The sequence below is a fragment of the Battus philenor genome, unplaced genomic scaffold (assembly GCF_028537555.1).
Source record: "Battus philenor isolate CCGP_79_NKW_IND1 unplaced genomic scaffold, ilBatPhil1.0.hap1 SCAF_18, whole genome shotgun sequence".
NCBI lineage: Eukaryota > Metazoa > Arthropoda > Insecta > Lepidoptera > Papilionidae > Battus > Battus philenor.
The window spans coordinates 12,661,394-12,689,001 of NW_027181680.1; the positions used below are offsets into that span (position 1 = coordinate 12,661,394).

The 27,608-nt window shown below is 33.9% G+C and overlaps 1 protein-coding gene across 1 annotated transcript; it reads right to left on the bottom strand.

The window, feature by feature from the left end:
* Positions 1-1,662: 1,662 nt before the first annotated feature.
* On the bottom strand, positions 1,663-7,856 carry LOC137920487 (trypsin CFT-1-like). The gene is made up of 4 exons (XM_068763855.1): positions 7,820-7,856; positions 5,763-5,946; positions 3,448-3,703; positions 1,663-1,965 (listed from the first exon to the last, which is right to left on the bottom strand). Exons 1-4 carry the CDS (start codon positions 7,854-7,856, stop codon positions 1,663-1,665), a joined length of 780 nt encoding a protein of 259 aa, XP_068619956.1.
* Between the last annotated feature and the right edge of the window lie 19,752 nt (positions 7,857-27,608).

Below are 27,608 nucleotides of genomic sequence, written 5' to 3' on the forward strand. Positions count from 1 at the left end.
TACCCTCATTCTTTTTTTTGGAATCGAAGGTTCGAATTCGCTTTCATCACTCGAAGTTATTTGTGCCGATTCGATATTTGAATCAGAATATTTACATTATGAGAGATGGTAATAAAATCGGTTATTAACAATTGCTTCGAATTTTTTTAAGATCTTTGTGAACTTCTTCATATCGAGCCAAGTCAGCACATAAGCTCGGGATTCCCCGTGAAATATGTACAAAGCACACGTGTTCAATCACAGTAGCATTTAGTAGAGTGCGATAGAAACCAAAAGACACTGATTTCGTACACCGTGTAAAAGCGAAAATGTATAAAACAAGTACCGTGTAAATCGGTGTACTCGGGATTTCTCGACGAGATCAAATTAGAAATGAGAATATGGGTAGATTAATGAAAGGAACCCAGATAGCCTAGCGTTTTAGCCAGTTAAAATGGTTATGTGCATTGTGAAATTTTGAGTTCTGGAGTAAAGACATAATGTAAACAGATAAGGATAAATATTATCTCTCTCTATCTAACTATATTTAACTGTAGAAGTCTAATTAATTTTAATTAATATTCTTTATTGTACACGCTATATTTAGTTTAATAGTTGCATAATAGTAAATAAAAAAGAACAATGAGCGGTCTTATCGCATGACGCAATTTCTTACAAATAACCATAGAATGAAAACAGTTGTAATATAAATTAAATGCTTCAAAAAAAGAACGCCGGAATGAAACTCGATTTATTGCAACATGGGCGCTGCCCAACAGTGATATAGCACAAATAAATAACAATTTAGTGCAATCCATTCGTGAATATATGTCCAATGTCTAAAATCGCCTGTAGCGATTTATCCAACTCTGGCCATTCCATACACCTACATCAAATGCTGTAGTTTGAAAATGGAACACAAATTCAAATATATTTTATTAATGACTGACTACTGAATGAACTAGCAAAACAATAAGATGTTTAATACATAATTTGAAAAAGTTTAACACAAAACGATACGACGTCTGTGATAGATCTTGCCATTCTACTGTGATAAAGAAGTAAGTTGAAATTGTCATTTAAAATCCCCGGGCAGGGAAATAATTTCCTTTCCTAGGTTTTACGTAATAGGAAAAACATTTTCATAGATGTATTAGAACGTAAACAATATTTTAAATTTTAATACCACTGTGATAATATGTAAAGTTGTCGATTAAAATTCCCGGACATTAGGAAGACACGTAATTTTTTTCCTAGGCTAGTAGAACCGTCTATAACATTTACCTAAAGTCTATTTGTCAATTTGGAATATCGTTTTACTCGGCCTAAACCATCTTGAAGGATGTTTTATGTCTCAATTGGTCGATGTCATACTGAATTGGTTCTTCGCTTTCGCGAAATGTTTGATTTCTAATTTAGTAATATTCACATTTTAATTATGTACAGAAATGCGGCCGATTTTGCAACTAGCGTAATAACAAATTACTTGCAGGGCAATTTTGTATTAGTTACGATATTCACCTCTAGATGTCACTAAAATCAAAATTATTTATTTTCTATTTAGACTCCGTTATTGAAAGATAAAGAAGTAATATTTTTCATAGTTATTATGTAATATTAATAATTACTACCAAAAATAAATAGGCGGTTAAATAATAATAGATTGTACTGCAGTATAGTTTATTAAGACACTATCGACTCGATCCAGTCAGTATATGACGCAACAGATGTACTGACTCTCGGATAGGTGGCGTTGTTACAGCCATGACCCCAGGAAATGACACCAACTATAGTATTCTGGAAGTACACAGGTCCACCGAAATCACCTTGGCAGGCATCACGGCCGCCCACATCCAGGATACCGGTGCAAATCATGTTTTCCGTCACTTCGTTGCTATCAGGCAGCGATTGGTAGCGTTCAGCGCATACCCCGTTGTTAACAGTGAAGACAGTGGCTTCAAGTAAAAACGGTGAAGAAAAGCCAGACTGTAATATGATTAAAAATTATAGTACAATAAATAGTAATCGTAATAAAACCTGCAACACAGGAAAAAAATATGTAAAAAGTCAAAAGACCCCAACGGCGATCTGTTTAGAATATTCGAATAATTGCCAGCCATCTTTCACGTCTCTAAAAATCTTTAGAAACAATCTTAATGATTCACTGTATCCATAACAGATCTTTAATTTTAAGCGAGCCATTAAGAAGCCTTAAGGGAGATTGCGTGCTAGAGGAAACATTTTCGAATTAAGAGCTGTTTTAGTGTCTAAACTCGTTAGCTAGATATTTCCTCTTACGTACGATCACTTTTCTATAAAGGAAAATATAACAGAACAATTAATACCCATTGCGATTTCAACACGACAGGTTAGTCTTATACGTCTACGGATCTCCTCACTGTTGATTAGATCTCATAGAGAAATCCAGCATATCTCACTAAATGGCTTGTTCAGCAACTGTAATCTTGGCTCGAAGTGAAAGACAACGTTTCGTTTTAAATCATCACCGGTATCTTTAGTGTAGTGTAAATATCATCATTAACATCATGTCGACCGATAAACACCTACTGCAAGGCATTCACCTCCTACAAAGATCACCACGACCTTCTTGCGCTACGTGCTTTCAGCAACTTCCACTCTGATTATGTCCTTAAAACTGGTGGATAGTCCACCTACCAGTAAACCTTCCTACCTTCACCCTCTCTCTCTTTCTCTCTCTCTTTACAATTTCTCCTTTTCTTTCTTCTTCCATCCTTCATATTTTCTATCATTCTCACAACATTAATTTATATTACATTCACGCATCGGCTCCCATCCCCCGCCACATTTATTGTTACATGGTTTTGTTACGCCTAAGTACATCACTTACTACATTGTAACAAAATCTAAAGAAAGTGTGACGACTCTCTTTCTCCTTCAAAAGAGAAGCGATGCTGCCGCAAGTAATGCTCCTACCCATTTCCATTTCACAAGCCACTCTATACCCTCCATCAGACAACAATTTCGTGCACCACGGTCTGGTCCACCGCTGGGGCCTCCCTTTGAGCTTAAACCTATACAGGTACTCTGAGAATCCTCCGTGCCCCGTGAACATTTGGACCAGACAAGTGTCCAGTTCCACTTTTAATTGATATGTAAGAAAAGTACCAATAATTAGCCACTTCCGCACATGCAGTGGTGGCACAAACACAGAGTGATTGGCACTAATCGGTGTAACATAACTCCTGAAGATGCCCCGTGGAGGGGTGAAACACGTGTTGAGTAATTTGGCGGTGGCGGTTGTGTGATTCGCATTGTTTGCCGCGTACGCATTTATCAGCGGGCTGGCGGGCGGTGCACTTTATTGCACGACTACCACTGCATGTGCGGAAGTGGCTAAATATTGGTCCTTTTCTTACTTAGGATGGACTTCCGCGAGGTAACGCCTGATTCCATTAAATGTTAATTGATAGTTAAAAATATACCAACCGCAGTAAGACCCCATCCAGCGTGAATCACAGGTACTTGGTCTGGTATCCTGTAACCCTTGGCGATGAAAACACCCTGTTGTATAACAGGACTGTAGACGAGGGGCGTTTTTAGCAGCACCACGGATATATCGGCGTCGAAGCCACGGAGTCCATAGTTAGGGTGGTTGTACTCGCGTTCAACGTACGCGACCACGCCGCCTAGGCCACGGTCTGTTGTACCAGCTCGGATACGACGGTGAGCTGGTTGATATAATCTACAAAATTATCATACATTATCAAATAAATGATAGAAATAAATTATTAAAAGTAGGAGTAGATCTCTGGGCGGAAGGTAAAGGAAGAGAGGCAATGTTTGGAAGGAAAAAAAGGATTGAAAGATGTTCTGGAGGAAATAAAAGGAAAGAATGAAAGACATTGAGAAGAACGAAAGATGAGTTTGGAAAAAGAAAATTAAAAAAAAAAATTGTAATGCAATTAAAAATCCTGTCCACCCATGATAGATGTTGAACGTATGACCTCAAAAACGGTGCCCTTAAAAATTAAAAAAAAATTGTCGGAGGGAGAAGTTACGCTATTAAAGAAAAGAAACAAACATTTATTATTCTGTATATGTTGAATAGGGGATTGTATATTCACGTAACAAATAGACGATTTATAGATGGAAATTTTGCGTTAAAAGGGTAACTATTGAATTTCTTGCCAGATTCCTCTCGAAAGAAAATACATATTTAAGTCAGCGTTGTATTAATGTGTTTAATGCAGTGTGACTAAAGTATATATAGTCATTGATGTCAGTTGATAGACGTCTACTGCATGATATAGGCCCACAGTTACCAGACTTCCGCTGCCCGTATCCAATGGCTCTGTATATATCTAGTACATCGTAATAAACATATATAATATTAAATTATTAGACACATCCTCATATTTAACGTATCTTTACTGACTCTACCTTTTCTATTTAGAATCAAATTTCTTATTTAGATATTTTGATTAGGTCGCAAATATTTTCATCACGGGCCGAGTGTTAGACACCCCTGCCACAGAGTGTGATTTTTATACCGCGTCCCTAAAGTAGAAGTGTTCATCTAATCATTCAAACAAGTAGTCAATTAAGGCGAACTTCTAATGTAACAAGGTGTGAATGAACGTCTGGATACAAATCAAGGAGTTGAAAATACAACTAGCGCCATCTAGTATCAAATAGGGTGACTTCAAATATCTTGTGTTTACAATTTTTGTTACGCATTTTTAACTTGTCACCACAAATGTCTTTTGCCTGTTTGATGTTTGACAGTAACTAATATCAAGGACTAGTAATGCATTTGAATATGTTATACGATTGAATGGGTGTAGGAAGACCATGATTTTGAAATTTACAAAATACTGCATTTTTTCTGTTGACAATACAAATATGTGTCAACTATGATTTATTGTTCATTATTTCAGCGACACGTAGACAGTTTACCTGCTCAGGGGTTACCAAAAAGACCGGACTACTTGTAAAAACTGTCTGCGTCTAGCGCCTTTCTACCAACTTAAAAAAGTTCCACCTCGAGGACATGCTACGTTGCGCTTGCCGGCTAGTTTTCATTGGCAGTTGATTTGGTGCTACATAGCCTGTTCACTGCCTGCCAACTTTCCAATCTACTGGATCAAGAGAAAGAAGGTGAATAAGGGAAAGATCTCCAAAGATCTATTGGGTTAACAGGAGATGCTAGGATCTGCAGGTGACTTTTACACGAAAGATACTAAAAAAAATAATTCTTTCGTTAATATTATTTTTACCGTAGTTCTAAAGACAGATATGTGCTCCCTCAATAATTTCACTATTCAATTTAAATACAAATTATTCGATTTTAAGCAGATTATGTTTATAATGTTTAATAACAACCTTAATTTCATATAAACTAACCAATTATGTATTTCAATGAATCTTTTTTAACAAGTGCGCTATACTTCGACAGTTAAAACTTACTATTTAACAAACCTTTGCGTGTTCGAGAGCTTTCGATGAAGACTTGTTAATAAAGCTCTATATCATATTGTTTTAGTGGGCAAGTTATGTCATCTCTCTGTCGTTATATATATATATATATATATATATATATATATATATATGAACAAAGTAACAATTGAAATACATCGTTATTAAACATTAGGTGTTGTAAAAACTATAGTAGATAATTTTACGTGTAGTTTTTGTAATGATAACATAAATGGTTAAACAGTCTGTTATCTTCTTTCAGAGGGAGCTGTCCTCCCAGCTGTGAGAAAACTATAAATATATTACTCAAATAACATAATGCTTACGTTCCAGAGAAGCAATGTGCTGCGGACAGGATATATCTCGAAGTAAGGATGCTTCCACCACACGACTGGCTCCAGAGTCCAGAGAACAAATTGTAGAACTCCACCTGGATTAAAGATGGATAGTCCTCTATGAGGGCTCGCTCGCCGCCGAAAATGCGGTTCTCTGTCCTCCCTGCTGCGACACCTGTGAAAAACATATTTTATTTTTAAGTATAAAACTATATCTTTGTATCCGAGCTCGGTTTTATCAAGAGTTTTAGCTTCTTCATCACAATAAATATGATACACTAGATGATCAAGAACTATTAAGTAAAGACATCAACATTATTTAGGCGGTAGGACATCTAATGTTTGACATAAGACTTTTTAAGGCCCCCTTTTTGAGGAAAATCCCGTTCTTCCCTATCTCGTTTATGGACAAGGAACTTTCAATTTTAGATTGATTATTTCACATCCTTCTTTTTATTTCTTTACTCCTCTTTCTGTCTTCTTAAGATTATTCATTTAGTCTTCTAACATACTTCACATGGTCTTCCATACTCATCCAGTTTTAGTTTCTACCTTTTCATAACATCTCTTAACCTCACTTCTCAAATGTCATAAGTATTGGGTTTCTTATCTTTATTTTTCACAATTTATTTAGTGTTTAAACAATTTTTAGTAATTACAGTAGATATTATCACAGTTGGTATCACATTTAATTTTATTTGTTATATTCGTTTTGTTAATTGGTTCATTTCGAGACCCGACCTGATATCTTTTTTATGAATTGCCACTTATATAACCCTCCTGCGTGAGGAAGGCTGGTCTATCACCTTCATCGTCCATTATTGAGGCGATAATATCTTCCCTAATCTTTTTACCTGATCACGTCTATTGTTTTTGAAGATATTAATGCTGTTAGCCCTAAGGCTTTTACAGCTTCATCAGTACTGAGTTCACGGAGCGGAAGGGTCCATGAACTAGATTTCCTGATCATGTAAAGTATGATAGAAGAGTATGGAAATAAAAAAAGAAAAGAAAGTAAAAAAATCATTAAAAGATAAAAATGTCCTTGTCTTATAAATAAAATACGGAAATGAGGTTCCCCAAATAGCGGAGGCTATTCAAAAAAAATAACCTTTATACCTAACAGGAGCTCCGAATTACATCGGAATCATAACACATTGGATGAAGAAACTTCTAATCGGTCCAATTGCAAATCTAATTAGGACGCCTATGTCTAGCTTTGAAATTCCTGACACATAAAATCCTAAAAAAAGACATTTAAGAAGGTTTCGTTAAAATCACTTAATTATTTTTAATTTATTACATAATCACTGAGAAGCGATTATTAAAAAATTATTGTTAAAGTGCACACATTAACCTACAAAAGAGTTACTAATGTAATGGAGTCGAGACAGGTATTATGACACATGAAAATACTGCTCGGGTATTCTTCATAATCTTCGAATATTCAGTACAACAGGAAAAATTCTAGAGCAGAGCTTCTTAAACTTTTGTCATTCATGACCCCATTTCTGATTGCGACTTTCTTGACGACCCCATACAAATATAAAAGAAAAATAAATTAATATTTTTTGATGATTTACTTATAATGTAGCAATATACTATATACGCATGAAAATATATAGTTTTAGAATTCGTTATGTAACATACAAAAATCTAAAATTAAGAATCGCACAGAATATAATAAAATTGAATTTATTATAGTTTCAAAAATAAAAGTTGATTTTGACCGTCTTTATTCGCTCGAATATATTCAATTAGTAGTAAAATGGTATATATAAATAATTGACATTATAATCTCCTGACCCCAGAATTTTGCTACGCAACCCCATTTGGGGTCGCGACCCATAGTTTAAGAAGCCCTGTTCTAGAGTGGTGACCATGGCATCGGTAGCTTCCCCCCCCCCCTTCCACTAGATGAACCAATGACATAGTGAAGGTGACGGGAAGTCGCTAAACGCAAGCAGCGCACAACCTATACCAAACATCCACCAGCTGATATGGTGATGAAAAACACCAGAGGAACTAAATCACATTCTAATGCATACCTGCCAGCAGTATCAGGAACCAAGCCACCGAAGCCATTGTAAATTTCTAGACGTTTCCACGGATGAACAGCTGAATCTCTATCGCAACCAACTTTTTATACCACTTATCATAATTGCAACCATAAAACGTGTAACCAGTAATCTTTGAAGATAATTTTGGTATTTAATTGATTATATTTATAGCAGCAATTTATAAATCTAATCGACAGCATCGGGAAATCAACATTTTGTTTACAGGAGATCGCATAGGTAAGTGGGTTGGTGTTGTTTCTACCAGCTTTTTCTATTTAGACTTATGCCTGGTGGAACACGCATTGTAGACTATCTATGTATATACTTAGTCTGGCCATAAATACTGTTACTATTCAAAAAAAGAAAATATTACGTTTGAATTTGGAATCTGTCATTTTTATATGATTGCTTGATGTGTTTTCTTATTTTCGCGCCATTATATTGTTAAATATTTTGTTATATTAAAATGGAGTGGGGTGATAAAGAGAACCGAATCGCTGTGATTGCCTTACATAAAGTAGGTATGGAGAAAAGTGCAATTTTTAAAACCCTCCACCCGCTTGGTATTAGTCAAATGTTTGTTTACCGGGCTATTGATAGGTACAATGATACCTCCTCTGTTTGTGACAGAAAAAGATCTGGCCGTCCACGTACCGTTCGTGTGAAAAAGGTGATTAAAGCAGTTAGGGAAAGAATTCGAAGAAATCCTGTCCGTAAGCAAAAGATTTTATCTCGGGAGATGAAGATAGCTCCTAGAACCATGTCGCGTATATTAAAAGATGACTTAGGACTTGCAGCCTATAAGAGACGTACTGGTCACTTCTTAACTGATAATTTAAAGAAGAATAGGGTGGTAAAATCCAAACAACTACTTAAGCGGTACGCAAAGGGAGGTCACAAAAAAATTTTGTTTACGGATGAGAAAATTTTTACAATTGAGCAGTATTTTAATAAACAAAATGACCGTATTTATGCTGGAAGCTCTAAAGAAGCTTCGCAATTAGTAAACAGAGTACAACGTGGGCATTATCCCACTTCAGTGATGGTTTGGTGGGGTGTTAGCTATGAAGGGGTGACTGAGCCATATTTTTGTGAAAAAGGTATTAAAACGTCGGCACAAGTTTATCAAAATACCATTCTTGAGACGGTAGTTAAGCCTTTAACTAACACCATGTTCAATAACAAAGAATGGTGCTTTCAACAAGACTCGGCACCGGGTCATAGAGCTCGATCCACCCAATCTTGGTTGAAAACTAACGTTCCGGACTTTATCAGCACTGAAAACTGGCCGTCGTCAAGTCCTGACCTAAATCCATTGGATTATGATTTATGGTCAGTTTTAGAGAGTAAGGCTTGCTCTAAACGCCATGATAATTTGGAGTCCCTAAAACGATCCATTCGGTTGGCAGTGAAGAATTTTCCTCTAGAAAGAGTTCGTGCTGCTATTGATAACTGGCCTCAACGTTTAAAAGACTGTATTGCAGCCAATGGGGACCACTTCGAATAAACATTGTATATTTTTAATAGTTATATATTGATGTATTAAACTAACTCACTATGAAAGGAATAAATGTTACGTATAAAAAAAAAATCGTGCTTTTCTTTATAACAATATTTATGGCAAGACTAAGTATAAATTGCACTCTTTACTCGCCTTTAACATAAGCAGTCTCCATACTTTTCTTTGATTATATTCAGTTCGACAATGATCCATGTTTTTACATCTGTTACTTCAATACCATCTTCATCATCTTTCAATCTGTCTATAGTATTATCTGTTTTAATTTCAGGATGCTATATGTTACGTCCCATAATAAATTGGTACATGTCTCTCCGATTTACAACCCCCAAGGACCTTGACGTTATTTGACCGAGGAGGTTAAACATTATAACATTAAAATCATAATTTAAAAGAAACAATAACTTTGACAGATAAATAATTCAAATAAATATTATTTTTATAACAATATATTCGTAACAAAGCTAAAACATTCTTCCAACCAACATATGTATGAGAATGTAAAAAAATAATTTATCAATAAAACAATTATTTATATTAAAATAAACAACAGAACGCTATTGTTTTTGTGCTAAATTATTTTATCATAAACATATTTATATCGTGCAGAAATAATCAGCTGACGAATTTTTGGCTTAACCGTATCGGCTTATGTATACTGTATACAATACGTTTATTTATTTATCAATGATTTACGAGTATATATAAAATAAATATATACACTCTTAAAATTGTATAAACGCCTGTGGTAGCACAGCGGTAAGTACTGTGACTTCTCAACTCTTCGACATACGGAATACATTCTTATAATTTAAAAAAAAAACACTAAAAAAAGATAGCCTTGACACCAACACATCATTTCTAAGGTGTGCTTACATAGGTAGAAATGATGGTATATATATATATATATATATATATATATATATATATATATATATATATTTCCATTGTTTCGGTTCAATGTGCTTTGCATAAAGTCCTAAACAAAACATGAAGCATGAGGATTATAAAAATCCACCATCTTTCAGTTACTTGGCACTAAGTTGACAAAAGACCCAATATTTAAAGACTTGATGTTGGACTCTTTGTTGCACGACATGGGCGACAGAGACTTACTTGCACAGGTATTCAGGTCGGCGATGTCTTGGAGTTTTGGATTCCAGATACGGAATTAGAAAGAAAAGTATTAAATAACAAATAAAAAGGGACATTTCACGAGGTAAACAAACAGCAGGTGCCTTAGTCTTTCTAAAATTCTTATGTCCCATATTTAATTTAATTTTTTATTTAATTTTATTTAATTCTTATGAACCTATCTCTGTAACATAACCTTGGCTAATTAAAACTTGGATAATCCCTCATAGATATCTTTGGGGGAGGCCTGTACCTTTCAGTAGGTATCTATAGGCAAGAATGATCAATTATGTATCCATGGTCTTGTTAAACTAAAAGTCAAATACAAGTTTTCGCTTATATTATCAGATTGCTAATAATTGAATGAGGCTGTAGCTAAAGCATTGTTGTCAACAATTGTAGAAAAGTGTAGAACACCGTAGTGATCTGTGGAATGGTTTCCTCAGAGTAAGGACGTCTACTCAGGGAGTGCATCACCTTCTTGGAGAAATAAAAATAGTTAAGTACCCTTAATAGCCTAAAGTATCAATTTTGATACTAATCTTTTAAACCGAATGTTCACATTACTATTAGTTTTTTTTATAGGTTGGCTGTACGTATTTTACTGTTGTATAATATTCTTAACAACGAAATTAAAAAAAATAAAACTATTTTTCTCTTCATCTAGACCCTCAAGCCAACACAGTAATATAAAAAAATCACTTTCGTAAATCAGGCTATTAAGGGTTAACTCCAGAGAGTCCTGCAAAGTTAAATATGATTACGAAGCTCGAAGTAATATTACAATGATATAACAGTTCTAAATCTTCGGCCTAGTCAAAATCTATTTCCCTGGCGAGAGGCGCCGCGACTATATACGGATGTCGCGTGACCGTATGCGCGTCTATTCGCAGATGTGATTCAGTCCACTGCTACGTATAAATAGCAGACTCTGACAAGCGGTTAGCGCTTATTAATAGCGCTATTATTTAACACTCTGTATCCTAGGCTATAGGTGTATTGGAACACTCTTTGGTTTACATCAAAACAATGAAACTAATGAAGGATTTAAATACGTATCTATATATAGACTAATGAAAGATATGAAATTTTGATTCTATGTGATCCTGGTAAGAATATTGATCGATAGTTTTTATTTTAATACTAATATAACATGTTAATATGAGATGGTTATTGATTACTCTTTCCAAAGGAGAGAGCAAGGATTATATCCTGAAACAGAGATACACCCTGTACTTTACTCACGCCCAAGAGGATAAACAAGTTCAGGCAGATTCAAGGACGCTCAGCATCCACGAGGCTCAGGGGCTAAAGAGCGAGGTGGTCAACATTGTCTATTGAACAACAGACACCTTCGGGCTGTATAACAGTGTCTATCATCTCAATATCACGTCACACGAACTCGTATTTGTTTTACACATATTTTAATAAAATGGCGCAAAACATTATTGGACTACCATAGCAAAGTTTAAAACGCATATTAACAATAAATTGACGGAATAAGCTTATTATTCAACAAAGGAACATTTAAATGACAAGAATCCTTGACACTGATTATTTTGATTTCAATTAGGCTGTATCTGATAAAGTGAACATGTATAAATCTGTGTTATACATTATTAAAACATTTGTTTTTGGGGAGTTTTTTACTGTAACACTTTGCGGAACAGAGTAGAGTTAAAAATAAAATAGATTGAAAAAATAAAGTTCGTGTTAATAGTTCCAATGTTGAATACATTTTAATCTTTTATCTGTTATCTGTAATGAGACCCGAGATTCCATCGCAAGATTCATCGATGTAGCAAATACGGCAACCGCCCCACACATATTGGCGTACCAACCTGAGAATGGCAATGTGGATTAGGGATGAGGGAGTGCTTGCAAAACCTTAATTTTAAGAACTGTACATTGTTAATTAAAAATTCAAACAGATCGATAAAAACTTACTTCAACCTCTATATATCTCTAGGCTTTTACTATAACCTTCCATAAAAAGCCTCCGAATGATTATGCGAAGTACTACCACATACAATAGAGAAGAATAAAACTTAGAAGAAAGCCAGAATGGGTCGAGCAAGATCCTGAGCTGGTCATGAATATAGCAATATAGGTTTAGTAAGTAAGGAAATATATAAAGACGTAGCTCGAAGAATTGCTCCTCTGAATTGTCAGCGGGATACATCGCTCGTTTAAGCAATAACCGTTATGGCCGAAAGGTTCTCGAGTGGCGACCACGAAATATGTAATTACAAAAACACTCATATTAAAACATACAAACATAGAGAGGTTTGTTTAAAATGTGGATATAAAATTGCTGTCTTATATATTTATATGTTAATATGTGTACGGATACCAACGGCCGCTAGAGCTTTCAGGTGATGGATACTAAGTGTGATCGAATCAAAAATGAGGAGATCGACAAGAATCAGGATCACTGACGTAGCTCGAAGAATTACGTGTCTGAAGTGGCAGCGGGATACAATGCTCGTGCAACCGATAACCGTTGGGGCCGAAAGGTTGCAGTGGCGACCACGAACCGGTAGACGTGGCCTGGTTAGCCGCCCCCCCCCCCCAGGTAAACAACGACATACTTAATGTTGCGGAAAGTCGCGAAATAATAATTAAAAAAAAAAACAATTACTGATTGTAACATACCTGTTCTAACCAGCTGGGAGAAGAAACATCCGTATCAAATAGCGGCAACCCTCTCCCAACTGTCTGCGTTTAGTTTAAGCGAAAAATAAATATTGTAAAAAAAAAACACTAGCGATACAAATTAGAATTAATTTAAAAAAACCATGATACGAAAAAAAAATAAAAAAACAAATGTGTAAAATGTGTAAGATAAAAAAATATAAAACTGAGGAACGAGGTCAAGAATGAAAGAATCGAATAATATAGAAGGGAAAGATAGAAGAAATGTAGAAAAAAAAAGAAAAAATACGAAAGAGAATAAGATGAATGAAAGAACACAGAAATAAAAGTATTACATGAAAAACTTATTAAAAGAAAATATACTCGTAAGTCATTATCCCAAAAATAAGACACGGGTACGAGAGGCGCCCAATAGCGACGGTCATAAAAAAACCATAATACGAAATGGCAGGTTCCAAAATAGGATATTAGAAAATTATGTCATATATCGTGCGTATATTTTTACAAACGTCATAAAGTAATAACATTATCTATATAGTTTTATTCTTCACACTCAATCATAAGAAACCAGGAAACATTATTTCTCTGATTACTCTCTGTTTGCGAATACAAATTTATTACTCTATGGCACTCGTCTGAGTCGCTTTGCAAAGTGTACATGAAGCTATCAGTCATAGGCGGGCTGAAGCAGGCGCCCCGCGAAGACCTGCGCATACGCATGACATTTAATGCCAACCGACAGATCTTTACACTCAATTCCTTTATAAACACGACACGAGCTACAAAAGTATGGAGAACGATTGTTTTATTACTACAATACAGACTAAAGAGGTAAATATATAAATCATTTGCATTAATGTATGTAACACTAAATAGGAAGAAAAATTGTTTTCAAATTTCGAATTATAACATTCGAATTATATTTTCGAATTAAGATTAATTATTGTGTTTCCTATCTCTCCCCGTAGCCTTTGTAATGCCAGAAGTTAATAAATTTGTCTCATTCCAATGTAGTTTCAGAGCAGTCAAATGAACAAACTGTAGCTTTAGCACGTGTAAACAATCATCCTGTATATGTCTTATTAAGGGAAGCTGTCACAGATTAAAATTATTTATTGTTTATAGCTTCAGATTTGTAATGTTATAAGTTATTCGTCTAACGTATTGCAATGGAAAAAATAAATTATGTATCAGAGTGGTCACTTTATACAGGATGTTTGGTAATATATGTAAATATTTTAAAGGATATACCTTTAAAATATTTACAATTTACAAGAAAATGACCAATATTCAGCCACCTCCGCACATGCAGTCGTAGTCGTGCAATAAAGTGCTTGTGTGGAAGTGGCTAAATATTGGTCCTTTTCTTACTTAGGATGGACTTCCGCAAGGTAACGCCTGATTCCATTAAAAAGGTATATGCAAACTTATCTTCAACAGATTAACTTCTTTAATAATAAGAAATCATACTGTGTGTAGTTCTGTTCTTTTTAATATTAATAATTTTTATCTGATCTCTATTTTGTTCCGTTTTGTTACATCTTCCACTATTTTTTGCAAAAACGCAGAGGAATGTGATGGGTCCTGTTGTCTCCCATGAGGGATCTTTTTCTGCCGCTGGTGAACTATCTCCTCATCTGCTTCACACTCAGCTGTTATTTCTCTTTATACGGGACAGTAAATGAAACGGGTGGTATTGAAAAGCCTTATAGAAGGCTTATGTTTAATAAAGAACGTCTTACATGTGAAAAGAGTATAGTGTTAAAAAGAATTATAATAATTTCTGTTGCTCTACCACATTGAAGATCCGCGTTATTTCGCGGCGCCCGGCCGCCATCTTGATGCATAACAGCTAATTGCGTGCGCGCATCGCCGATGACCTGTCATTCTCGCAAGGCTGATTATTTACGTCCAGGCTAATAAGCCAGGTGACCGCTTCTGCATTCGTTAAATTAGATCTCTTGGTACGCGAGCGATGCGTTTGATCCATACATACCCCCGCCTGGGCGTGGGACTGTCGCGCACACAAACAGTCCGATTAATTCTTAACGTTGACGCCACAAATACTCAACATAATTTATAGTTTGGATAGAGTAATGCAGTTGCAGTAATTAGTCTGTAGGCCGACGACAGCTCATCAACTAAGACGTCTATTTACGTAACCAAAAGAGATTTGTATGCGAGTGTACATATTCATAATCAATTTATTCAATAATATGTTATAATTACACGCACTTTTGCAAAATCACTGATTTTGAAAATCTCTTGATTTTGAAAATCTCTGATTGTGAAAGTCGGCCAAAAACTCATATTAGCACTCTCTAAATGTAATAATAATTTATGTGTAAATATAAAAATATCACATCTAACCATTTATATATATATATATATATATATGTATATATATAATTATATATATATATATTTATATATTAATATATAGATATATATATGTACATCTTGGCAGCTGCCCAGCCTTAGGAAACTTATATGTGAGCAGTGACAATTCCATTTAAATAAAGCACATTGTGTGAATTATATATGACTATATCTCGGGATTCGAACCTGGGATCTCCGATCGCAAATGTCAGTCTTCTACCACTGGACTACCACTGCTCAACTTGTATGGTTTCGAATTTACTCGCGTATTATCGGTAAACGAATGGGCATCGATATATTGGAACAATTTATCAAAGACTCTCACAGCGGCGGGGAGGCTGTCCAATCAGCTGAGCTTTATGCTCGTAAGATGCAGATGAATTGCTCATTACTGTGACTGATGCTCGTGCAGTCAGCAGACGGCGCCTCCGTCTGCGTCACGCATACATTCATGGCAATCCACTTGGTCTCGAGGAGGTACTTCAGAGTCTAAGATACGATAATTGATTGAGGCAATTCATATTGCGAACTTTTGTGGTAACTCATATGTTATTACGGTATTGTTGGCAACTGACTGGATTATATAAAACCTCTTTATATTTTTGTGTTTTATACTTTTTATATTGAGAGTTTATGTCGCGATGTTGTTTTGTTTGTTTGTTATGACAGTCTATTGTTACGTAATATTTTACTGGTACCTAGTTTTGTAAAATTATAAATAAAATAGCTGATCCTGCAAACGTTGTTTTGCAAAAAGCATTAAATTTTTTAATTAACAAATAAAAAAATAAGGGTTGATCGTAGAGAGGTGAAAATTTAGGGTTGTATGTATTTTTGTATGCTGTATCATAATAAAATAAAAACCAACCAATTATCTAAAAAAAAAAAACAAAAAAAAATTAAGGGTGGACCACCCGTATCACTTAGGGGTATAAAAAATAGATAGTAGCCGATTCTCAGACCTACTGAATACGCATATAAAATTTTGTTAAAATCGGTCAAGCCGTTTCGGAGGAGTACGGTAACTAACATTGTGACATGGAAATTTTATTTATTAGATTACCATGAATATTTAAATTTATTTAATCTGTTTAAATAGTCCACACTCTCACCAATAAATATTAGGCATATTTTAACCTTATTCTTTCGAAAACACTTTGCTAAGAAGTTCTGAAAAGTCAATACATTTTTTTAGTATCGCACCCCTTTTGGGGACTATCTTTCCTCCTGCCATGCGTGGGAAAGGAAGGTTACAACTTGGTTAAGTTTCTTTTTCACTTCAGATTACTTCAAGATACACCACACGCTTTGGAAATATCGAGCTGTTCGATCTTATTTTGGATCCATGTAACATATGTATAACATTATAGAAATCAATAAAAACTATAGGAGTGTTATTAGACCAAAGCAGAAGACAATTATACCTACTTTATTACATTTTCTCCCAAGTGTATCTTTAATTTCGAATTAATAATGAAGAAAAAGTAAGAGAAAGAAAACGAAAACATTTGTCACATCCGTATGTAAACATAAACAACATATTGATATAACTTCTCTATTTAAACTTGCATATGGTTATGACAATCCAGAATTTTAGGCAACAACAGTTAATGACACCCTTTGCAATTAATAACTACGCAGTGCGATGTAATTCAATGAACTCTCTCATTACTTGAATGTTGACAAATTTTACTCTAGAACTGGCTTCATAATAAGACTTTCCTTATTCTTATTTTCAAAAATAATGACATTATACATTTAATAATAATTGGAACTTTTAACAGAACTCTTATTGATCAACTTGTTATCTATTTACTTATTTAATCTACTTTTTTGACTCTACTCTGCTTCGCAAGGTAGTTGTGGAGAAGAAGCAAGAAGAAACTCCACAACAACACATACTTTATTAAAGTTTAGCACAGATTTAGACATTTAGACTAGACTTTATCAGATATAGCCTAAATTAAATCAAAATAATCAGGCGAAATCACTGCGAGGGATTCTTTTCATTCAAATATACGTATAATAATAAGCTTTTTTTGGTAATGTAATATGCGTTTTGAAATTTAGTAATAGTATCCCTTGCAGGCATAGTCTTCTCTCAAAGTCTTGCGCTGCCTGTATGCAGCGACTACTCTCAACCTTAATTCGTTGGATGTACAAACAATTTTTGTTTTTGGTTTGTTTCATAAATGATGATACCGCAAACGTTGTTTTGCAAAAAAAATATTTTTAATTTTCAATTTAAAAATAAGGGTTGATCGTAGAGGGGTGAAAATTTAGGGTTGTATGTATTTTTGTATGTTGTATCATATAAAAACAAAAAATTTCGTCAAAAAAATAAAAAAAAAATTTTAAGGGTGAAGAACCCTTATCACTTAGGGGTATGAAAAATAGATAGTAGCCGATTCTCAGACCTACTAAATACGCATATAAAATTTGGTAAAAATCGGTCAAGCCGTTTCAGAGGAGTTCAAGTTCGAACACCGTGACACGAGAATTTTATATATTAGATGTTTAATTTCGTCATATTTTCTGTTTAAATATAAATACCTGTGAAATATGTTCGTAAATAATATAAGAGTTTAAACTATTTTTAGCAATATATTATACATAAGTTTTTTTAAAGTAATTTATTTTTAATTCGGTAAGTTTTATTAATAATAAATAAAACATTATCTTGACAGCCCTGAAATTAATAAATTTAATTATCAGTTGTAAATATTTATATTGATTAAGCGTGTTTAATATTCAAGTCATGGAATACTCGATCGACCGTTTATGTGATGTTCGAAAAAAAAGGTTTGTATAATTAATAAATTACTTATACATTTGTATAAGAAAAGTTTCCGATACATCGGGATCTCATTTATCTGTCCGATGATACGCGACGTACTGAACGACGTCACAGAAAAAGCGTGGCCAGAGGCTGGCGCCAATGAACGCGAATCAATTTCACTTAAGTACAGTCGCGAACAACTGTGTAAGAATTTTTTTTTAATATTTAATTTTTTTATTGTTAGAATCACAGTACCGTACTTATGCAATGTTTTTAATTTCCTTGAACTGTTATGGAATGTGCTGTGTAAGATTTATTATCGAACATGGTTTAGGCGCATTTTACGTGTCGATCGCAGAAGCAACAAAATATTAGCCATATTTATATTTTTAATTCTTATAAAATAACTATTTTTATCCAACATATGGGCATTATATGTAGTTATTGTCAGCACATTTATAGGAGGATAACAGTTCTGTTTCGTTAAAGCAATTGTTAATTTTGCCGACATATAAACAACTGTGAATAATTCTGTTATATTCGACTAGCAGTGGTACAGCGTGTTCCGACAGTCTTAACACATCTTTCCACTTTAGTGCACGTCTTACACTGTATTTATCGTTCAAAGGTCTCCGCTATAAAACCTTAAGGTTCTTGTTATTTGTTCTGCGCAGTATGTCACTTATAGGTTATCTCCTAGTCGACCTCATATGTATCGGTTATCTTGAAAAAGAGTTTACAGTTGATTGACATCCTACAGGTAAAATGTTTAAATTAAGAACAGGTTACTCCAAAAGATCGCATCGATGACCGGTTTTGTCCAGCGATTTTCCTCGACCCTCGACGTCGCGTCTACTCGCTCGTATTCGCTACTTGCTTACTAGATATACCTCTAGAAAATTCACCAGGTTCAACTTGGTAACCGTATATTGTGAGGAAAAATAGAAGAATATTTAGTAGTAATGTGAAGTACGTTACTTGGCTTTCAAAATAGAATACTGTGTAACATCTGTTATTTATTGGCAGATATATAATAACTTTTCCAGGTTAATATATATATATGTTTATATAAGTATTCTTATATGCATGTGTATATAGTAATTTATGTATTTGTATGTACGTACACCTTAAACTGCTCTCTCCTTCATGACTCTGATCTCCATCCAAACATTGTCTGATAGAGAACGCCTCGTGCAATAAGACCGCCTGTTATACCATATGAACTGTTTATTTTCTTACTCTATTTATTGTCTATGGTGTACAAAAAAGATTAATAAATGAATATATTATTGTGATTGTAAAAGAAAAAAGGAGAGTAAAAATTTATGAATCCAAGGAAAAAGATATTGAATTGCCAAAATCCATATCCCCCACAGGATAACTCCAGGTCCCAACCTTAAAAAAAACTAAGTAACTGTCAATAAAATAATAATTATAATCATGTAACAAATAAACTTGTTCACACAAGTGTACATATAAGTAAGCACGCGACAGATAAATCTGTACATAATTGCTAGTGGTGCCGCACTGCTTTACTTCGGCCACTTCGGGGAACCACCGCCGATCGCTGTTCCCTGGTATCCGATCACCACATCGCCTCTGTCTTCAACATTAACGACTAGACTTTGCAATTATTTCCGCGTAACGTCTCGTATAAAATCTTACTCTTTGTAATTTATTTAATTTATTCTCCTTACTTGCAACACTGGCGGTTTTTTTACAATTCAATTAAAATGTTTAAATTAAGAACATCGTCTGCATTAGATAATCTTTTTAAGTTAAATTTCATAAACAAAGGTTATAGAGGAGTTGGCAAATCTTTCTAGAGACTATATATACTTTTACAATAGCTTCCTAATGTTTAAAAAGTGTTTAAATCGACGATTTAAAATTGAATGTAAATTACTTCTTGCATAAAATATTTTGAATTTGAATTTAACAATACATATACACTACTGTGATCACAAAGTAAGGTGAAATTTTCATTTAAAACTCCCGGGCATTAGAATGGCAGGTAATGTTTCCTATGTTGGTAGAACTGTCTATAACAATTGCCAAACCAGAAAGATATTTCGTCACAAACGTGTCAAGTCTCGATCGGTCCAAAAAACGTCAAAAACTCATATCGTTCCGCAACCGCCGTATTCCTTGTTTGGACTCTGTGTTTGGCACTAATCGGTGTAACATAACTCCTGAAGATGCCCAGTGGATGGGTGAAACACGTGTTGAGTAATTTGGCGGTGGCAGTTGTGTGATTCGCATTGTGTGCCGCATACGCATTTATCAGCGGGCTGGCAGGCGGTGCACTTTGTTGCACGACTACCACTGCATGTGCGGAAGTGGCTAAATATTGGTCCTTTTCTTACGCCGTATTTCTGTAATTTATGATTGATAGTGATCATTTCTGTACATCATAACAAAGTTAAGAAGAGTCCAATTTCACAAAAACTAGGATCAAATTCGTCTCCTATAACTTCTTTCAATTTAAATTTTAAAAAAGGATTTCATATTTTGATACTTTTCTGTAACTATCAAGAAACAGAATTCCGCAATTCCGCAGAAATATTCCGCAAAACATATGCTGCTCCTGTATTGAAGAAGAAACATATTAATATTCTCTTGATTTTTGATTTTGATTTAAATATTAATACTCTTTTGTATATTTAGACAGAGAAAAGAGTCTGGTCGATGAAAGTAAACGTCAAACCTTTGCAGGAAGATCATTTAAAATGGACGTCAGCCCCAAAAACGTAACGGGGAAATTATGGAATATCATTTCTATAAATCATTTCTGAGAATGACTTCATTTTAATTAAATATTTAAACAGCTTTTCGAAAGCTATTTCATATTAATTGCTTAATATTGTCACTGTACACAAAAGGTAAAAGAAGATATCGTTAGAAAACTGGTATTTTTAAGATCAAAAATCTGAAATGTATGTGACAAATTCAAATTGTCCTCGCTTGGTGGACACAGTTATAACATATAAGCACAGTTAAGAGGCTTGAAATATCTCCTAACTGTAGATCTGAGACTGGTGTACATTCCACAGCCGAAGTACACAAGCGGACATACCGTGCATATTCTGACACATACCGAGCCCTTAGATAAGCGGTAAGATCCACCTTAATTTATCTAATAGCTGCTATAATTAAACGTAAGTTCACACTCATGGAAATAGTGATTATTTATAATTACAAACGACTTAGTAAATCGTTTCAGAATAAAGCCACGAGATATTTAGTGAGTTGAAGTGATGCAAAACAAGGTTTAGTTTGTCCTTTTGTTTTAGGACCCGTATTAAGTTCCTCTAATACTTCTTTGTTCTGCGTGCACAGGTTTAACAGTGACAATAATAATTAATTGATTAAATTTCCTTATTTCCATATTCATCATCTTTTTATTCCTCAAATATTCTCGCATTCCATGTTATTCTTTATATTCCTTTCATATCTCGCCTCACTTATATCGCCATTTTGTTTATATGGATCTTTTTAAATTTATTATAGAACTTATATATTTTAAATTGTGTTTATTTACTTCTTACTATTTGTTCTCTTAACACTATATCACATATATGTTTTCTAATATATAAGAGCTTACCTGGGGGTGTGGGTCCAGTAATTTTATAAAACCTCCATTTTATAAGGCCGCTCGTTCTTCCTTTTTTGTGGTATATTACAATTTCGGGTTAGATAATTTTATTCAGTATTAATGTTTTTATTATTTCCTTCTCCTATTATTCTTCCAAATTTCTTCCATTTTGATCTTCTTTCACGCATCAACTTATTTCGTTTTTTTTTATTTTTGTTACAGCATATTTTTATTTTGTTTTCATGAGCAATTTATATTACATTTTCTATTTATTCTTTTACTTTTATATATTAAGTTACATCTATAGTTAATTTATTACTTTATGTTTTGTAGTCGGGTTTGCCCGATTCGACGTATCCAATGATTAGTGATACAAGTAAAATTTATAATAGATTCCGCAAACTTCTCCGAATATAGGTCAGAAATAACTTAGTAAAATATTTCTGAAATACCTTCACAGTACAGACACCGACCAAGGATGGTATTTTATTACAAAGACATGTAGCGACAATATTTATAGCATCTATGACATTTATAAATAATTCCGAAATATTTCCGAAATAAATTACAAAACTTTAGAGGGTCTAATGTAACAATGATTACCAAAAGGGATTTCCCCGGGATATTTCTAGCTGCAAATATAACCTATTTGATTTATTAATGACTCCGGAGGATTCCAAATATAATTTCATACACAACCTTTTCTTTTTTTTCACTATAAGTACCTTCACGGCATCTAAATTTAATTACAAAAAAATAAATTAGCCGAATTGGTTGAACCGGTTTTGGAGTTTTGTTGCCTTACATAAAACATACGTGTATATATTAGTCGAGTAATTTTTATTTATACAGATACAATAATGCTTATTTGGGTTTTGATATGTGACATGCTTAACTAATCTTTTCGTCTAGTATATACGTTATATAGACACCTTCTCAGTTTTTTTTTAAGTCAAAACAAGGAGCAGATTAAATTGTTGTCAAATCGTTTGTACACAAAATTAAAGATGCGATTACATGTCGCTACTTATCTTTTTTTTCTTTTTTTATGGTCCCTGCTATTGGGGACCTATCGTTCCCCTATCTCGTGTGGGACAGGGACTTTTTATTTCTAATAATTTATTCATATAATTATTTAATATTATCATTCCCCTCTTTCATGTATCATATTATCTGTCGTATTTTTTCTTTCATTCTACAATTTTCTCAGTCTTTCTCTTTCATTCCATTAGCCATACATTCATCCTCAACCACACATTCTAGGTTTCCTTACTAGTCGCTACTTATCTTATAGGTGTTCAAGTAATAATTTATACATTACTTAATAATAATAGCTCATATTCTTGTTCGTCTGGCAAGCTCGTCTCTTAGTGGTAGAGGGTAAGGCACATCGCTGGTGTAGGTGATGACCGTTGGAGCTGAAAGATTCTCAAGTGGTGACCACGAGCAGGTAGATACGGCGTGATAGAACCTCCATTAGGTAAACTGACGACATAGTTAACACGTTCACTGCGGCTTGAGGCCGATTCAGCGTCATGGTAGACTTTGCACTGGTGCGGCGCGTAAAACTCGTGTTTTCGCTCTAGTGCGGCGGCTGTTTACACTCAACCGTATGAGGTATGACAAAGACAAATATAGCTTTCTTTATGTCTGCGAAGCATTGACTCAATATTGTAAAAAAATGATTGAAACATGAGGCAGAAAAGGCCTCAACCGCACTACTAGGAAGTTCAGCTTGAGGCTGATTCGACCCCAGCCGCACCAGCTGAAAGTTCTTCAAAATTGGGCCCGCAGTGAACGTGTTAAGGTAACAGGAAGTCACTGAAAGTGGGCCTTGTAGTGGGCATCTATCATCTGAAAAGAAGAAGAAAAATTAGTCTACAAAGTTGACGGAAATTTTGATATACTTACCATCGTAGTCTGAGAAACAGACCAAAGATTAGTTAAGTTTAAAAACGATATATCCACCAAATTGAGGAATAAACTGCAACAATCAACATAATAACAATAGAACACGTCCGCGCTGTGTAACGACATCGATAGACTAACTTTTTGTCACCATGTAAACTCATCTTTACCCTGTTTTCGGAAACTAATGAGATCTGTTATTTAATTTTTATATTCATTTCAAAGAGACACGCATATATATTTACATTAGTATCATGTAACGCACAGCACAGGTATATCTAAACTTTAAACACTAAATTAAAAAAAAAAACATATAACAATTTTAAACGGCTCACTAAATGATAGGGAAAAAACGTACAATATCCTGTATTTAATTAATAATTCACATGATTTAATTTACAGTGATATTATTAGAGATAATAAAATATATGGTTCACTAAAAACACAAACAGAGATCTCCAAAAGTGTCCAACTCGGATATGTTCGCCTTAAATTGTTCAGAGTTATAACATTCATTCTATCTACTGAAAACAATAAAGTAATATAGATAGTAATATGCACTATACTATTTCGAGATGTTTGTTCTGGTGGTAATAAGGCTTTTACAAGCTCCGTCAGCAAGAGGTCAATTAATACAGATCCATCTTTGTTTAAACGGTTTTATTCAGTTCGACCCGTACGGAATTTGTTTATTTGGGTCAAAATTAGAAATTGAAATTTAAGCACCTTCTCGTTGTCAGATTGATCTGAAATTTGGTACACACATTTAATTTAGATGACAATACAATGTAATAAAATCAATAACATTATAAATCTAAGATGGCCGACGATACAAAATGGCGGATTACATATTTTTCCTTAACTACCTCAATATGGGTATCAAATGAAAGGGCTACACTAGTAAAACACGATGATTATGTCAAAATTTAAATTTCAAGATGGACGCCGTTCCAATATGGCGGACTAGGTACATATTTTTCCACAGCCACCACAATATGGGTATCAAAAAACCGTTTAACTTGAGAGTTTTTTTTAATGTATTTATTTAATAATTCAATAGGTTTGTGGGATGACTTTTACGACGTGCAGGTGTTGCCCGAGCACGTCGTAAAAGACATCTGAGCTCCGCTGAGCTTTCAAGCCCCCGTTCGTTCACAGCCGCAACGCGCATGCGCGGTCGATTCGCGTCTATACAGAGAGATTGACTGTGGTAGTAGTGTGAAGGGTTTATATACGTGAATGTAAGGCCAGGTAAAATAAAAGGTAATGTAACACAATAAATAAAAAAAATTATAATAGAGATATGAATTTGAAAATGTAAAATATAAGACACCGAAATATGTGGCGAAAGAAGAGAGACGATGCATGAGAACAAAAGATGTGATTTTTTTTGTTATATATATTTTGTCGCTTTTACTAAAGGTAGACAGTTGGAAGTTTCCGCTATTTGATACGGATCTTTCTTTTCCCAGCTGCGAGTCACAACAGCGTTTTATAATTATTTACAATTTTTCTACATACACATCCACCTAAAATGTATACATATAAAATATACAATTTGGAAATTTTACTCTATAATACATTAGTTGGTACATTATTTTATTCCAAATCGCTGCCCAAGCGCTACAGACCGTTAAATACCTTGAGGTTTAGAGGACAATGTGCCGGAACAACTCATCAAAAGATTCTGCTGTAGATTTTTTCTTGAGGAAGTCCGGTAACTTTAACGGAGGTATATTAAGGTTTTCGCATGAGATCACGCGGTTACGTCTTTAGAATTCGAATCGGGAGCAGTGTCTAAGTGGTGAAAAGTCTGTACACTGTCACCTGGACAAGCATCTTTGTGGATTATCTTAAAACGGTGCAAGAAGGTTAATGAAAGAAGATGTAGTGATAGAAATTGTGAAACAAAAGAAGACAAGAGAGGAGAATGCAAACTAAGAAAATATTTAAAAAAAAAGTCACTTTTCAAAACACGATAGGAGGAACAAAGGGCCCGCAATAGCAATTATATATATGGTATATCCTATTGAAAAATCAATGGTTTCTGCCATAATAAATTCATAATGATAATATGGTAAATAAAAGTGTTTACAAAATTCTAATTACTATAAATTACAATTAATTATCGTTATGTTCGTTCCAAAAAAAAAATAAATTAATGTAACATAAGCCCTTCGATTGTGAAATAATTTACCGCTGAATATAAGACGTGCTAGCTCACTACCTATTTTTAAGAAAATAGATAAGAACTCTTTACCAGACCTATGTTTATTTATCCATAAATTTATTTCTTTTTATTCCTCTGTTTATTTATTCTTTCTGAGGAAAATGCGATCCAAATCAGTCTGATGTTTTTACATATTATTGTATTATATTTATACTATGTATTATACCTTATTTACTATAAGTATATATGCTTTATACATATGTATATTTTGTACAACTACCCAACTACCCATTATTTATAATTCTACATTTTAACTATGTTTGTGTGTAAGAGATTGCCTCGTGTGATAAGACCGCCCATTGTACTTTTATGTTTATTATTATGAAACTATTTAAATGTATCCTAGCGTGTACAATAAAGAGTTTTAAATAAAAGTAATACTTCAGAGTGATTTCCTTTTCAGACTGAATTTAAAAATGTGTAAATAGTTTAAAGATTTTTGCTGATAATGTAGTATATATTCATCCCATTTTATGATTTTACGATTATAAATAATCTTCCTAAATGTACAACCGCCTATGTGCCTTAAGACATATTTCAATTATATAATTATGTTTAAAAAAAGGTTTCGATAAGGTCAAGAAACTAGATGCAGGTCACTTTAAGCTGGTCCTATTAGAAATCTAGTGTAGAACGTATCGAACAATGGACGTTTTATAGCTAAAATGATAAAGAATATATACATTATTAAATTTTGTTTTTGTTAAGTTCGTCAAATATTTAATATAGTTTTTGAACGATGCTCACAGTTTCGTATAAGAATATTCAAAAACAAAGATGGCGGTTGGAGTTCGCATTCCAGAGCGCCTAGGTGACATCTCAAGGAAGAAACGCGTTGACAGCGAAATGGACTAACTGAAACGCTATATTAATCACGTCCGTCTCTCTAATCTCATCTCTTTAAAGTATATGCCAGGGATGGCCAATCTGCGGCTCTTTGAACGAATACTTTTGGCTCCGATTGTTTGTTAATTTATTTCAATATTTAAATTTATATAACCTATGTCAGCTCCTGGTAAATCGAAACAAATTACTGGTGTGAATAATAATTATTATTATTCCAGCATAAAATTAGCGAAATCCAAACACTGATCATAATTAACTAACCGGCATATTAAGTATTATTAGGAGTGCTATCATCGACGTGTGCCAATATATGTAACTTCTAAACATATTTTGTACTACTGTTTAAATAATTTCAATAATAATGATTTTTGGTAAAAAAAAAACATTATTTTGCGTATTTTAAATGCGTATTCAATTGCGGCTCACAAAAAATTTCAAATTACGGAAAATGGCTTGCACTATCAAAGAGCTTGGCCACCCCTGATATTTAATATTAACAAATAAACTTATTATATCAGAACAGTTCTTTAAATCACATGACAATAATTCATATGGAAGACTATATATTTCGACTCCATATAAATAAATAATTTTATTATATCTAATATATAAAATTCTCGTGTCACGGTGTTCGAACTTGAACTCCTCCGAAACGGCTTGACCGATTTTTACCAAATTTTACATGCGTATTCAGTATGTCTGAGAATCGGCTACTATCTATTTTCCATACCC

Coding starts and splice junctions, on each gene's coding strand:
- LOC137920487 (XM_068763855.1), bottom strand. CDS start 7,856: ATGGCTTCGGTGGCTTGGTTCCTGATACTGCTGGCAG. Junction 5,947..7,819: donor GTTCCTGATACTGCTGGCAG/GTATGCATTAGA, acceptor TGTTTTTCACAG/GTGTCGCAGCAGGGAGGACA. Junction 3,704..5,762: donor GCACATTGCTTCTCTGGAAC/GTAAGCATTATG, acceptor ATAATTTTGTAG/ATTATATCAACCAGCTCACC.